This window comes from Erithacus rubecula, assembly GCF_903797595.1.
Source record: "Erithacus rubecula genome assembly, chromosome: 5".
Classification (NCBI taxonomy): domain Eukaryota; kingdom Metazoa; phylum Chordata; class Aves; order Passeriformes; family Muscicapidae; genus Erithacus; species Erithacus rubecula.
In genome coordinates this window covers 29,496,119-29,511,274 of record NC_136687.1, presented here as the reverse complement: position 1 = coordinate 29,511,274, position 15,156 = coordinate 29,496,119, and the positions used below count along the sequence as shown (strand labels likewise).

The window sequence follows — 15,156 nt, the reverse complement described above, 5'->3', positions numbered from 1 at the left end:
ACTTTGCAAGTTGGGGCACAGATGTTGGTGCTGCCAGTTGTTTTACTGGCACCCTTTAGCCTGTGCCTGAGCATTTCAACAGTGAGAGATCAGTAAAGACCATTTGAGCTGATAAGCACCAGTGTGCTTTGCAGTGCTGCTGTTGATCAGGTCTTTATGGGCTTTGGTTTTTGTAACTCCTTGAAGCCATTAACCCAACTGGGAAAAGGTATCTCCAACTGGCCTTCCATCATCATGTTGGACAGCACTGGAGCAGTTCTTTATGGAAAAATGGTGTTGAGCAACTGAGAACAGATTGACAAAGATGATGCATTGTGTTTTACTTTCTTTTTGCTGGGGCTGGGATTAAATGTACGAGACAGTATTTCTTGTTTGGACTTGGATGTTTATTAATTTTTATTTATATTACATTTTTATAAACTGTGAGTTCTACAGAACCTTAAGCTAACAAGCTAAAAATGGAGATGTATTTATTTTTTACAAGGCCTTTTAAGGGTTAACTCTTAATTAAAAAATGATATCTAAATTTTTTTTATTTTTAACTTAGTAACCAACCACTTGTGGTCTGCAATGCTGACTTTTCTATCTAAAACAAAATTACTTTGACCCATGAAGAAGAAAGTGGAGAAGGACAAACTTCTGCCCTAAAACTTCTATTTTGTTTTATACTTATACTTTATACTTATTATTATACTTTATTATTATATTCTAAAACCTTAAACTTTAAATTTTCCACCATGTGATATTACGCAATTCTATTCAAACTACACACTCATAATCTTAGTTTTATCATTTAATCTTGGAAGCCTCCTCTATGGTCTTAGGTCAAAAGTAGTGGTTTTTTTGGGGTCAATGCCTGTCAGCAGAGAAAGGCTAAAATTCTCAGTTTTTAGGGTTCTAACAATGACATTTAGATAACTCATCTGTCCCAAATCAGCAAAAAGGTGTTTTTTTTCTCTTGATGGTGCTTTGTTTTTTCCTTCTGAGGTATTGCATGGGCCTGCAAAGAAGGTTCTCACTCTTCACTTGGAGGGCAGGAAAGCAGTTCCTCACGGCTCCCTCTGGCTTGCCTGCCACCCGGAAATGCTAGCAGGCGGTCCTCTCCCTATGAGCTTTTTAAACTGTGATTATTTTCCTGGCAAGCAGCTACGCCAGTGCCTTTGTGGTAGCTCCGCCTTCTGCTCTTCTGGCCAGCTTTTCTGCACACTTGGCTCGCTGCAACTGCAGTGCTGAGTACAGGCGGCACCAGCTTCGCACCAGGGATCCAGGCTCAGAGCAGGAGGCTGAGAGGTGATGATGGAGGTGGTGGAAGCATTCTCAGGGCGACACCAGCTGCTGCCCTGGGGAGCTGGGGTTGTTGCTGTGGTTTTGACAATTGTGACTGTGTGGTCCCTGCCCTCCCTGCTGGAATACTGGAGGCGATGGCGGATGATGACCTCGATCCCGGGTATCAGCCCCTGCTATCCTGTGCTGGGAAATGCCCTGCTCTTGGAGAGGAAAGGAGAAGGTAATGCCAGCTCACACTGCAGCCCAGCTGTGAGGTCCCTGCACTGCCTGGGGTTTGCTGGAGGAGCCAGTGGTGGCGAGGTGCTTATGGGCTGAGCTGTGGCTGGGGAAGGGGAGTGGGGTATCAGAGGATGTGCTGTTGCCTTTAGATCTCTCTAGGCAATCTGCAGAGGGGAACAGTGTGAGCTATGGGCAGTCAAGAGGAAAGGATAAAACTGCATAAATGTGGCATTATTATTGGTATCAAAGACTAACTAGAGGTTAAATCTGACAGCAGCTACTGCGGGGCTCAGACCGTTAAGTTGTTGATAGGGTGGAGCATCATGAGTGCTGTGGAATGTGTTTTGGTGGGAGGGAGGCGTGCTGTGGGCTCTTGCAGGAAGTGCTGTTACACAAAGTTAAACACTATGTTCTCATGACTTTTTTTCTGCTCCAAACAAGACTTGAAACAATTACCTTCCCCCAAACAGGCACATGCAAGGGACTTTAGCATGCCAAGTTGCTTTTACCTTGGCTCACTTCCAGAATCATCTGTGACTTAGATTTATGTGTAAGATGCATTTTTAATGCATCCCTCAATAGCAAATCTTTTTGTTCTTAAACTGATTAATGAGACCACCTTTTTGCCAGGTGCATGAGAGAGCACTAATGTGCTCGATGTTCCCTTTCCATTTGGTACTCATTTTTTAAAAGGGACATATTTCTTAAGGAGTTTGTGGTATGAAATCGTTGCTGTGTCTGCCGCCAGTGGCCCACACTCTGTGTGTGTTTGTGATGCCTGTGTATGCCAGCTCTGCTCTGTGCACATGTGTTGCTGGCTGTGCTGCTGTGTATGGTGCCAGAAGAGAGACTAATGGGTCATGGGAGCATGGTGAACTCAAGAGTGAGTACAGCATTGGAATACAAATTGCCCAGTGCTGACCCATGCTGAGATATGTGCCTCAGTTCACAAGGTGCACTGTTGTATCTTTCATCTGGATCCAGTCTAAGATCTGGATCCCACATCTAAGTACAAATAAGAGACAAAACTCTGGTGGATATGAGGGCAGCAGATTTCTACAGCTGACTTTGGGAAGGATCACCAGATATTTATATGAGCGGGACTGAGAGATGAATCTTTTTTTTTGTATTTTCTTTCTTATCCTCACTTTAAAAAATCTATTTAAAAAAACCAAACCAAACCGTGACATATCTTCTATTTCCAGAAAGCAATTTGATGTGAACTTTGATATTTTGTGCAGTCTATAATCTCATTTGTTAGCAGGAATCACATAGCTCCCATGTTCAGCCATCTTTGCTCTTGTTTATTTATGTAAAAATGTGTGGAGTTTGTGGTTTATAATATTCATCATTAAAAAACTTTTAAAAAGTGTAAGGTTCTATTTCAGAAAGGAAAATAACTTTTCACACGATGGGGATTTTTAAAATGGACATTGCTAGACAATTGCTGGAAAATGTGCTATGTTAGTCATGGCAATGTTAGAAAAAATATTTTAAAAATAGCAAAATAATCTGACATTCTGAATTGTGTTAGATGAGGTGTCAAAACTTTTCGTAAGACTAGGAAAGATCTAGGAAAGCTGTATTTGAGCATCCATTATTTTCTTTTTCTTTTTCCTTTATTTGGGAACCCTTGAATTTTCAACTCTGCAGAGGCTTGTAAAGGTGTCATTTGTTGTTTAAGCTTGTTTCTGAAAGGGCAAAGAAGTATTTAATCCTTGAACAATTCTCAAACCTCTAATATTGCAGAATGAACCTCATTGTCCTCTGTGATGAGATAGTATCAAAGACCTTTTTGATTCAAATCAAACACCATCTACTCTTCTTCCCTTGCCAACAGATTCTGCTGTCCGCTATGCTTTCTGTATAGCTGAAATGACAAGGCATGGGCTGGATAATTGTATAATAATGTGGGAGGAGAATTTGTTTGGTTGCTGAGCTCATGGTATGAAGTCCAACTCACAGCTGGACAGGTTGACTGGTGGCAAAATGGTGCTGTGAGTCTGTGCCTGAAGAGATTAGGAAATCTGAATTGCAAAATCCACAGGTGCAAAATATGCTGCTTGGTCACAGCAGCATGTTAAAACTAATAACAAAATAAAAATTGCAGGGCATGTAGTGCAAAAGAGTTCATTATAGAAGCTTTGCTTATTTTGTAAATTCCCCTTGTTGAAGCTCTACTTTGATTTTCTATTCCAGATTTTTTTAAACAGCTGCAGCATTATGCTGAAGAGTTCAGAAGCTGGCCACTGTTCAAACTTTGGATAGGACCAGTGCCTGTCATGATTTTGTATCACCCTGACAGTGTGGAGGTGGGTGTGCTGGTCTCCTGTCTAGTCTACTGTCATGCAGAGCAGTGACCACTCTGTTAGTTTCTATTATCTCAACATAATTTTTGTTAAAAAAGGCTTGGACTGGTTTCCTTTGGGATGGTATTTTGAGTTTGTGCTAAACAAAGGTGTAAAGCAAAGGAATATAAAAAGGCCTAGTCAGAGGGGATTGGGAGGAATACTGAAGATGACCAGCAAATGAAAGCACCAAAGAAGCATCTCCTTTAGCTTTGTTTTCACATGTGTGAAAGCTTCTGCTCCTCAGATCAGAACAAACAAGCAGACACAGAGGAAGAGGGGACCATTGAAATAAGGATAAAACATTATGAAATTCAGGTTGCAATACTAGTGTCTCTTTGACAGACTTCTTCATTAAAACTTGGTGGACCTGTTTTGATGACATGAAATGTAGTCATTAGTTTTGCTGACAACAGTGGTTGTCCTTGAGCTAGTAAGACAGTGCTGTTTCTCTGTTGCAGTGTTTATTGAAGAAGTGGTGAAGAAATCTCTCTCCATCTAATATATAATTTTTTTTTTCTTCTCTATTTATTTTTCTGACAGGTTATTCTGAGCAGTTCAAAGCATATAGAAAAATCATACCTGTACAAATTTCTACATCCGTGGCTGGGCACTGGACTTCTGACAAGGTATAATGTATAACAAAATGCAGGTGCACTGCTGTCTTTTTGAAACTTGCATGGTATATGATAAGAAGAGGTCTTGGTGGCAGGCATGTTGTGTGTATTTCTGAACAGAGATTGTGTACATTGCTTATCTCAGCTGGTCATACTGCAGATCAGTAGGATAGGCCTGAGGTTGGTGATGCTGTGGGGTAGGATTGGAGAGTATCTGCACCCTTTCCTTCATTTCAGCCATGAAGTAGGGGATCATGAAAAGTGAGCCTGGGTGGGAGCATAAATCAGGAGCAGGGGGAGCAGTGGTATAGGGGTTTGGTGTCCTCCAGTCTTGGAAGGGCAAAGGAAGGATTGGTCTGGATTAAGCAGATTTTCAAGAGTCAGAGCAATATGAGTATAGAGTGGCTTTGGTACCTTTGAGCCTCTTCTGAGTTTTTGAATAAATGGTCAGGGTCCTGTGTTAGTGGTTAACATTGTTGCTTGTTTGGAGCCCTCAGAAGTGGATACCTCATGCTTTATGATAGGACCATGGTGTTGTAAAGGCCAGCTGTGATCATGTGGTGTGGGAAGTGCAAGTTCATGTAAGAGGATGAAGCATACATTTTATCCTGAGTTTGGTTCATGGCCTTAAGAAAGGCAGTAAGTAATCTGTAGCAATGTGCAGAGGTGAGAAATATTTCCATTTTCTCCTTCTGTGGAGTGCTATGAACAGCTTGAAGAGACATCTACAGTGTATCTGCCTCTTCCAGGCTGCAGTATTTGCTGTGTACTTCCTGTAATGGTGAGGGTATTATTTTGCCTTGGAGTTTTTTAGCCCTCATTCTCCCCATTAATTTTACAGCACCGGAGACAAGTGGCGGTCACGGAGGAAGATGATAACTCCCACATTCCACTTTGCAATCTTGAATGACTTTCTAGAGGTCATGAATGAACAAGGAAATATTTTGGTGAATAAACTTGAGAAGCATGTTGACAAGGAGCCATTTAATGTCTTTATGGACATCACTCTGTGTGCCCTTGATATCATTTGTGGTAAGTCCTATTTAGTTATTGAGGTAAAACTGTGAATGATGCAGAAGATCATAAGTTTAGTGTGCCAGTTTGTGTAAGGTGATTGAAGAAGAATGACCCTGCATATTTGTGTAAGATGATTAAAGAGGAATGACCCTGCATATTTTCTAAATACATTTCCATCCTTCCTAACTTTTTTTCCCAGGGTTTACTACATTCATCTGAGCAGCTGAATTTGTGGGACTGGCAGGACAGAGGTAGCAGTCTGAAATAAGGGTGTCTTGAGGAGCAGGATTCCTGGGCATGGATATACAAAGAAAGCCCATTCCCTGCAAAGGGATATATGTATTCACTTGTCAAAGGGATGATGTTGTGATAGTCAGAAGCTGGGAGCAGCAGTAACTTACTGTGTACACTGCATTTCACTTTGCACTTGTGAAATGTTGATGTTTTCCTCCTAGAAACAGCAATGGGCAGGAATGTGGGTGCCCAGAAGAATAAGGATTCCGACTATGTTTCTGCTATCTACAGGTAAACACACATTTTCCTTAGTTACTTTGCAGTTGATCTAGAATTAATGCTGCTGGTATCAGGAAGACCAAGAAGTCAAAGAGGGAGGAATGTAAAGAATTGGAACACACTAACCCTGAGTCACTAAATACCCTGGAGGTGTTTGGGGATGTGTTGTAGCAATTAACTGGGCTAAGAGTTGAACTCAATGATCTAAAAGGTCTTTTCCAACTGAAATGAATATGTGATTCTATGATCTTGCTCCTAGCTTTTGATGGAGCTTGTTGAGACAGGTATGATACAAAACAGGGATAGATCTGAAGGGTTTGATTATTATTGGTTCCTTGGCCTTTTCCAAATTGTACCACAAGTGTGCTTGAAGTTGGTAATAATTACTCCTCTGCTGCTAAAGCATGTGCAAGAGCTGAATAGCAACGATAATCAGCCCTTCCAAGCGTACTCCATTTGTGTTTGAGCATACTTGAAGTCTCAAATTGTTAATTTTAAATACATTTTAAGTACTTTTACAGTCGGTCTGGTGTCTGGGTGTTCAAGTAGTAACGCAATGCTCTCAGAAACTGTTTGCATTCTTGGGGCAGATATTTTGGGAGCCTGTCATAAGTATTCTTTACAACGCTGTCAATGCTTTGCTGAAGTGGGACTGGACTGGATGATTTAATAGGACTGTTTCAAGAGGATTCCAACTAAATGAGAATATGTTGTCTTTCTCAGAGATCATTACTTAAAGATATAAAACATGGTTATGTTGGGATAAGTAAAATCAAGATGCAAATGTGAAGGGCCTTCCTTTCAAATAATGGGTTTAAACCTACACAATACTTTAAGTTCTACTTCATTAGGGTACATAGAAGCTTTTTTCTGTTCTTGAAATGTGCTATAATTTGGTGTTTTTTGTAAAATAATGTTACATGATAAAATTGTTTTGCTCCTAGGATGGGTGATCTAATCCAACGGCGACAGATGAGCCCTTGGCTTTGGCCTGATTTTTTATATATATTGTTCAAGGAAGGAAGAGAGCACAACAGGAACCTCAGCATCCTTCACAATTTTACAGATACAGTATAGTCTTTTTTAAAAAAATATTATTTATAATGATAATTTCATTGTTGGTTCAGTTTTGCACTCATATGTTTGGAATGGGGATGAAGTTCAGCCTCCTAAATATGCTGTCTCTCTACTGAGATGCTGAGGAATTCCCTGAAAAGAACACAAGAGCTGACCTCCCTTTCAGGGTCTCTGTTGAATTTAAATGAGGAAGTAGACTACTCCAAGGGAGTGCCAGAACTTGCAAGTCCTTTGTCACAGCCCGAGGTGTCTCCTTAGACCTGAGATCACCTCAGGAGGACATGCAGGTGTTCTGGAACCCAGCTCTTTCTGATGCCTGCTGATGAGAGACTGCAGGAGGCTGTTCTTGGAGGTTTTCATGGTTGTTTATTGTTTCTTATCTCAAGAATACTTTGCCCAGCTAACAGCAGTCTGTCCAGCCAGACGTTCAGGGCAGAATCTGTCTGGCAAAGGCAGGACTTATCTTATATACTCTAAATTACACATAGATACTTATAATAACTTTCCAATACAATGCAACTTTGTTAAACGGTCCAGCTTTGTCCCCGTCCAATCTAAAAGTGCCAGCATGCCACCCAACATGGATGACAAAGAGGAGAAGGAGGAAGAAGTATCCATGCCCCAAATTCTCCGTGTTGACCATGTGTCCCTTATCACAAACATCCCCAAAAGTCTATTTATCTACATTCTAACAGTCTAATTTACACTTTACTAATTTTTGTGGCTTGCTTCCCTTCCCTCTGTGTTGCTAATTTCCCCCAAGGGTTTGAATTCAGCACCAGAGACACCTGGGTTTCACTCAGGGGTCTTTGAGACCCTCGCCAGGGGGGTTTTGAGACCCCCAAGGAGGCCAGGGGTACGCTCTGGGCTCCCACAGTCCTTGACAACTGAAACAAACAAGAGAAATTTATTGAACTCCTGTTCTGTCTGAAAAGCTCCACATCTGGATCACTTCCAATGGCACACTGCCGAGTCTGGATCAGTAAACACAGGGCTCTGCATGGTAGTGCCACTGGGTTCAGTCCTCAGAAACTGAAGCCTTTATTAATTTTCCCCTATTCAGAACAGGACTGCTGAGAGGAGCAAACATGTGCAGGTCCCCACATCAGCAGTAAGGCACTTTGATACAGAAATCGTTAGGCATGCATCACTCACTTGGCATAAAATAAAGTGTTCTCTCACCTTGTTGGACTGTGGAAGTAATAGCCCTTTCTCTCACCAAATAATTCCTGTATTATTCTTGCCAAAGTTTACCCTCCCAAATCTACTATTAGGATGTTATCAGAGAGGCTGCTTTCCCTATGCATGTACCCCATGATGTCATTGTATCAATGTCTGCACAAAGGAAATAATCTTTGAACTTTGGTTACATATAATAAGCCACAGTGATTCTGTGTTGGATTTTTTGCTTCCTTTTATTGGAAGTTTCAGCAGTGAGTCATGAAAGAAGCTCTTAAGAAGATCGAAGATAACACTTACACTATTCCCATGCGGGGCTGGTGCACTGAATATAAGAAGCCAGATCTTAGAAGATTATGAGGGACCGTAAATAATAATTGCACCTGGTGTAGGTGCTGACAGCAAGCACTGAGATGAAGGATGGGTCATTATGTAACACACATGCATGTTCAGTGAGGAAAATAATGTGTGTATGGAACTGTATTTTTTTCTTCTCTTCAGTGATTCCTCCAAACAGAATTGCATACTCTACACCCTTTTAAATTATTTGGTTATTTTCAAGAGCAATGCCAGTTTATTGAAGAGTTCTGTTTTGGCTTTGCATCAACAGTGGCAATAGTAAGAAATTTACTTAAGTCTGCTACTGGGTCTGTACTTTGACCTAAAAAAGGGAAATCCAGTCATTGCTCTCATACTGGAGAAAATTTGGGAAGCTTTAGTGTAGCAGGTTCAGTGACACTGTATGTAGCCTTAATGCAGGGCTCTGGGATGCCCTGGCTTCTCTTCAGTTTCCTGAGTTTTTTGGAGTTTGGGAGTGAGATCTTTCCTTAGTTCACAGATGGCATAGAGAAGTGGTTATTGGTGATTAATGTGGTCAGACTGTGGTGATTTTTTTGGTATGCTGTTGCCATGATTGACATTCATGATTGGCATGTTTCAGATACTTTGGATATGTTTACACTTTTTCATGACCCCCAAGTTGTTAATGTAGTTTGGCTATTTATTTTCTTGGTCACATAAAGGCTGTTCAAGGTTTATTCTATTGCTTGGGGCAAGAGAGGTTGGTCATAATTCACTAATAATATAAAAAGTCAGTTAAATTTCATAAGTTAATGATGACAGCTTAGCAAACTAGCTCATGTAGACTGCTACAGATGAATGTTGCTTTGATAAGTTAGCACAAAACTGTATGAGGCAGACGGCTTGTGCTGAATTCATCATATCTGGTGTAATGGTTCTAATCTCAGGTCATTGCAGAAAAAGCTGAAGAACTTAAAAACACCAAGCAAAAGAAACATGATAATGATGCCAACTCTGAAGAAAATGGTTCCAGAAAGAGAAAAGCATTCCTAGACATGCTGCTGAATGCAACAGATGATGAAGGGAAAAAATTGAGCTACAGGGACATTCGTGAGGAAGTGGATACTTTTATGTTTGAGGTAACCAAGGAACTAATTTGTTGTTGTTGTTTTGGATGGTTTTGTTTGGTGGGATTTTTTTTTTTGTTTTTTTTTTTCCTCTATACCAAATATTCAGAACTTGCAGGTGCTGACTCTTGTCTCAGTTCAGGAGGTTGCTTTTATCCTGCCTATGTGAGCATATGAGAAATGAAAGCTTAATGCCTGACATGGACCATGAGCTCTTGCCTTTTGTTGCAAATTTCATTAACACTGAAGAGAGCTCTAGTTTCACTGTTTTGGCTTGCATTTTGTCATGTCTTCTCACATATTTTCCCCTTGCTACATTGGCTACAGTCTTCTGGTTCTGTTGTCCATTGTGCGTCAGTGTTTCGTCTTGTAGAAACTTGTCATAGAATGGCTTGGGTTGGAAGGGACCTTAAAGATTGTCTAATTGCAACCCTCCTGCCATGGGCAGGAATGTCATCAACTAGATTAGGTTGCCAGGGCCCCATCCCTATCACTCAGAACTTCTCTAGGCAACATATTCCTCACTTATCTCAGAGTAAAAAGATTTCTTGCTAATATCTAATCTAAATCTCAGCTCTTTTAGGTGAAAATCATTCTCTCTTCTCCTACTACTTACATGATTACTCATGTAAGAAGTCACAATCCCTGTTTTTTTTTGGTTTTTTTTTTTTTGTCTTCTCCAAGTGCTGAAATGCCACAGTCAGGTCTTCCCAGAGCCTTCTCTTCTCCAGGCTGAGCAAACCCAGCTCTCACAGCCTGTCTTTATGGGAGAGGTGTCCCATCCCTGTGGTCATCTTTGAGGCTCTTCTTTTTGTCGGATTCCATAAGGGAGGGTCTGAAGATTGTAATGAGTTTTCCACACACTTGCATTAGATGGACCTGAATTGTCTCGGAAGAGCTTAATTCATGGAATCATATTAATACTGTTGTACCCTTGAAAAACTCTCCTCTCATCTTGCCATTTCTGTACTACAGCAGCATCCTGAACTTCACCACAAGTGTGCTTTTTTGGTCAATTTTTCCCTTTTTTGTTCCTGCCTTTTTTTCCTATGGTGGAGTTGTTTTTGTTTGTTTTTTTTTTTTTGTCTGGTTATTTTTTCTTGTTTTTTGTTTTTGCTTGCTGTTGGGTTTTGGTTTTGTTTTGTTTTGTTGCCTTCTTTGGTTCACCTTTTGCCTCTCCTTTCCTTTTCCATCCTCCCCATAGAAAAACAAGTATTTTCTCCTATGGGTACTGTACTGTGTCTCATCAGACCATTTTTAAATAGTTTTGTAAAGGTTACAAGTTGTGTCCTTGGTATCTCTCCAGTGATAGTCACTGTCTCCCCCCAGATGCTGACTGGACAGTAACCAAAAAGATGAATATACACCTGGTTCTTTGTGTAGATACTTTGTGTAGATAGTTCACACAGCTCCTGAGAATCAGAAGAGAGGGATTTTGCTATTTCAGTACTTTGTTATTATTTGTCATTTCAGTACTTTGCCCTTTTGTCAGCATGATCATGGATCACCTTTTGTCTTGCTATTTGGAGTGTTGAATAGAGTTATTCACTCTTGATTCTTGTTTTTTTCATGGTCATGGGACTAATAAGCCTCACTTTTCATGCTAACTGCACACCTAAGTATTTACAAAGCCCACTGGTGCATGGGAATACAGTCGAAGTGAATGTCTTTGTAAATCTGTACCTGTAGGGCCATGATACAACAGCAGCTGCTATGAACTGGGTCTTGTACTTGCTTGGACATAATCCAGAAGTTCAGAAGAAGGTTCACAAGGAATTGGATGAGGTGTTTGGTAAGTTTCCATCCCCCCTCACTGGAGTTTTCCTGCATTTGTGAGTGGGAATGTGTTAAAAGTCTAGAAGTAGAAGGGGATTTAAGAGCATGTCTTGTGGCCCTTCTGGTGCTTTCAGCAGCTAGAGGTGGTTGGAATGGGTGTGGGAAGGTCTGTAAGGGCGTAAAACTAAAATGTCTTTGGGGCAAGATATGCATGTTCAGTATATTTGTAACACCTTCTTGTATGTAGTCTTGGTGCACGATGAGAGTTTCTGGGGGTGATCCAGGATGAGTTTATTTAGCCAAAGATGGGGAGTTTTGGTCTTGGTCATCCCTCTATTTGTTTTTGGACAGACAATACTGAACGTGCTGTTACAACGGATGATTTGAAGAATCTTCGATACCTTGAATGTGTTGTGAAAGAAGCTCTTCGTCTCTTCCCTTCAGTTCCCATGTTTGCCCGTACCTTGAGAGAGGATTGCTGTATTAGTAAGTGGTGTCCTGTGTTTGCCACTTTCTCTTGTGTTAGAATTTCTGTAGTGGAGATGTTTCCCAAGCAAAGGGCAGCATTGTTTTATTCTTTACTGTTCTGTTGTGTATAGGAAGTCACTTGTTTGTTTTGACTCTTCTCTCTTTCTCTCTTCTCTTTAGAGGGACATCAGATACCAAGAGGTGCAAATGTCCTTGTTTTAACTTATGCCCTGCATAGAGACCCTGAGATCTTTCCTGACCCAGAGGAGTTCAGGCCTGAGCGATTCCTCCCTGAAAATAGTAAGGGAAGGCATCCATATGCTTATGTGCCCTTCTCAGCTGGTCCCAGGAACTGCATTGGTATGTATCTGAAGAGGAAGCCCTTGTAATGTTCTGCTTTTGAATGTGGTAACTGAGTCAGCAATGAGTACGGTTTGTATAGTGCTCTTCCTAACTCCCCACCCCCGAATTCTGTGTGCCCTGCATGCCTAGTGTTTGAGCTGCCCCATTTGTTTCTTCCAAGGGATTTCCTCTCTTCCTATGGATCATTGTTTGTCATGCTGATATTTCTTCCTCACTGCTGTGCAGCCTGGCAACATGTGGTTGGGTTCCTGTGTTAGGACATGATTGCTTCCAAATTTCTGATTCTCAATGTCAGCAATGCAGAATGACATGTCCTGCACCTGCTTTGCTCTGGAAACACCTCATCTGTCTCTCTCCAGTTCTGAGCTGGATTCCAAAGCATGCAGTCTGCAATTGATGTATTCTTGCCCTATTTCTGAGACTGTCATTGGTTTGATGTTTTCTTTGTCATCCCAGAACTCAGATGCCACTGAGACACTTGGCATTTATCTGTGCTTGAAGTAGAGGTAGTGTTGTTTATATTGTAGAACATGTGAAAAGACTGTTCCCTGCACTGATTTTAAGTGCAGATGGGGAACATCCATCCTGAGTTCCTGAGTGTGCAGGAACATGTGCAGGTGTTTATTAGTATCATTGCAGAAAGTGCATCATGTGTACATATGTATGGACTTCCATCCGTGTATATAATACAGAGGGGAGAACATAAAAAGTTCTCAACACTACGTTTTGTGTCCCATCTCCATTTTTTAGTTTTTGTGAACTGCCTAGATTGTGGCACTTGGTTTGGTTTACCTCACATTTCTCTGTTCTCGTGTTTCCTCCTTCACCAATTGTAAATTGAACTTTCTTCTCTGTGCTACCGAAGTTGTGAATGTGTATGAGGCTTAATGATCACTGAAGGAAGGTCTGTCTGTCATTGTGTTGCAGTTGCATCTCCTTTGCTCTTCTCACATATATGGAACCATGAGATTTTTCTCTCCCCACAGTCCCTGTGCTGCATCTTCTGCTCTTCTATCCATCCTCCCTGCCTAGTCCATCCAAGATACATGACAAGGCTGTGTTTTGTAGTAGTTCCATATAGAGGGTGGACTGTTTCCATGTTTGAGTTCTGTGTACTATGGGAAGGAGGACAGACTGTGGATTATCCCAAGAAGGCCAAAGTTTTCAAGTAAAGTGCTAGTGTTAGTTGTATCCACATGAACTTGATTTTGGCCTAAAGCTACTTCTGTTCTTAAGTCCTGTGAGCATGCACATTCAGCAGGTGTTGATGCAACCTGACAATAACTATATTTTTTTCTACCCTGTAACTCACAGGTCAGCGCTTTGCACAAATGGAGGAGAAAACTCTTCTAGCCCTCATCCTGCGTCGCTTTTGGGTGGAATCATGTCAAAAGCCAGAAGAGCTTGGTTTATGTGGAGAATTGATTCTTCGTCCAAATAAAGGCATCTGGATTAAACTGAAGAGGAGACCAAACACTAGATCAGAATAAAATGAATTTCAAGAGTTTACTTCCAAAAGTTTTCAATCTATTTAGGCTGAGACATATTTTGAAATCAAATATTTTGATGGCAGCCAGCAATTTGTTAAAGTTATTTGTTACTCTTTTATTAAAAAAGATGTAGTAATAGCTCTAGTTGCTCTACTTTTATAGTACTTGTGAACTTTATGTTAATCTTTGAAATGCAAGTATTTAAAACTCAAATTTTACTGCCTTATCTGGTCAGATGAAGCTATTCAATTGCCACAGTGCCACAAAAACTTTAACTTTGGTAATAACAACAGCAGTGCCTGTGATAAAGTGATCAGTTTACATACCATACCATTTTCCTAGTAGCTGGAAGTCTCAAGTATTTTTAAGGTTTTCAGGTTTCTTTGGTTCTGAAAAATACAAGTGATAATCCTTTTTCTTGGCACAACTTTTTTTTTTGGTGATGAATGCTTCTGTAAAGATCAAGGAAAAATCTCTGACAATTTCACTCCTCCTTGGTAAACATTTGTAGTAGCTTGTAAGAAGGGAGTGCTCTGAATTATTTTTTAGCAAACTGTACCAAAATAATTAATCTGTATAAGCATAGCAGGAATCAGACATCAGTATGCAAATTAAATACAGGATTTCACAATGACAGAAGCAATATATTATTTCAAACTTTGACAATAAACTTCTACCATGCCTCAATGTAGACTGAAATTGTATCTGTTAAAATTGCATTCCTATGTGCAGGTAAATTGCCCATGAATAATTATTTCTTAGCATCAGTTCCTCTAGGCTGATCAATCGACTAGATTTTACTGTGTAGTCAAAGCTGAAACAACGAGCTAGTGTACTTTTGCCTTCTAGTGACCTGAAGGCAACATACAGAGTTTGCTAATTAATGTTGAAGTGGAATTATAGTGATGAAATGAAGTGCCTGTGAAAGTTTCTGATTGTACCTTCAGTATGGGTCCAAATCTGCTACAGGCCATACATCTGGAGAACAGACTCTCCACGGTTTTTGCAAGCTCTGAAGTCAAAGCTGGTGCTAAACCAAGCTGAGGTTCTCAAGCTTTACTTGGTGCTTTGGGGCTCCTTTTGGCTGGTGTGTGTTGCTCCAGCACTATGCCTGGTGCTGTGCAAGGAGGGGTGCCCACCAATAACCACACTTGTATCTTTAGTTGTTCTTGGCGGTGAGGGCTTTTGGTGTGTTCTTGCCTTTAGGTTGTTCTTGGGCTGTGGGCACCCTGCAGAGGGGGACTGGGTGAGAAACTGGAGGTCAGAGCTGATACAACTAATCTGGGCCACTCTAATGATTGATGTGTTACAAAATAAGGAAGGAGTAATCTGTTCTTACTCATTTTGTGGACATTTACTGATATTTTTTATGTCT

General features: G+C 40.7%; 1 protein-coding gene across 1 annotated transcript; it reads left to right on the top strand.

Annotated features, from left to right (window-relative positions):
- Positions 1–1,189: 1,189 nt before the first annotated feature.
- CYP4V2 (cytochrome P450 family 4 subfamily V member 2) lies at positions 1,190–14,468 on the top strand. Its single transcript, XM_079305653.1, has 11 exons — positions 1,190–1,507; positions 3,706–3,818; positions 4,398–4,483; positions 5,313–5,503; positions 5,944–6,013; positions 6,946–7,072; positions 9,505–9,696; positions 11,374–11,476; positions 11,812–11,946; positions 12,109–12,288; positions 13,606–14,468. Exons 1-11 carry the CDS (start codon positions 1,294–1,296, stop codon positions 13,779–13,781), a joined length of 1,587 nt encoding a protein of 528 aa, XP_079161779.1. The 5' UTR covers positions 1,190–1,293; the 3' UTR covers positions 13,782–14,468.
- Positions 14,469–15,156: the final 688 nt, after the last annotated feature.

Coding starts and splice junctions, on each gene's coding strand:
- CYP4V2 (XM_079305653.1), top strand. CDS start 1,294: ATGATGGAGGTGGTGGAAGCATTCTCAGGGCGACACCAGCTGCTGCCC. Junction 7,073..9,504: donor TTCACAATTTTACAGATACA/GTATAGTCTTTT, acceptor TTCTAATCTCAG/GTCATTGCAGAAAAAGCTGA. Junction 9,697..11,373: donor TGGATACTTTTATGTTTGAG/GTAACCAAGGAA, acceptor CTGTACCTGTAG/GGCCATGATACAACAGCAGC.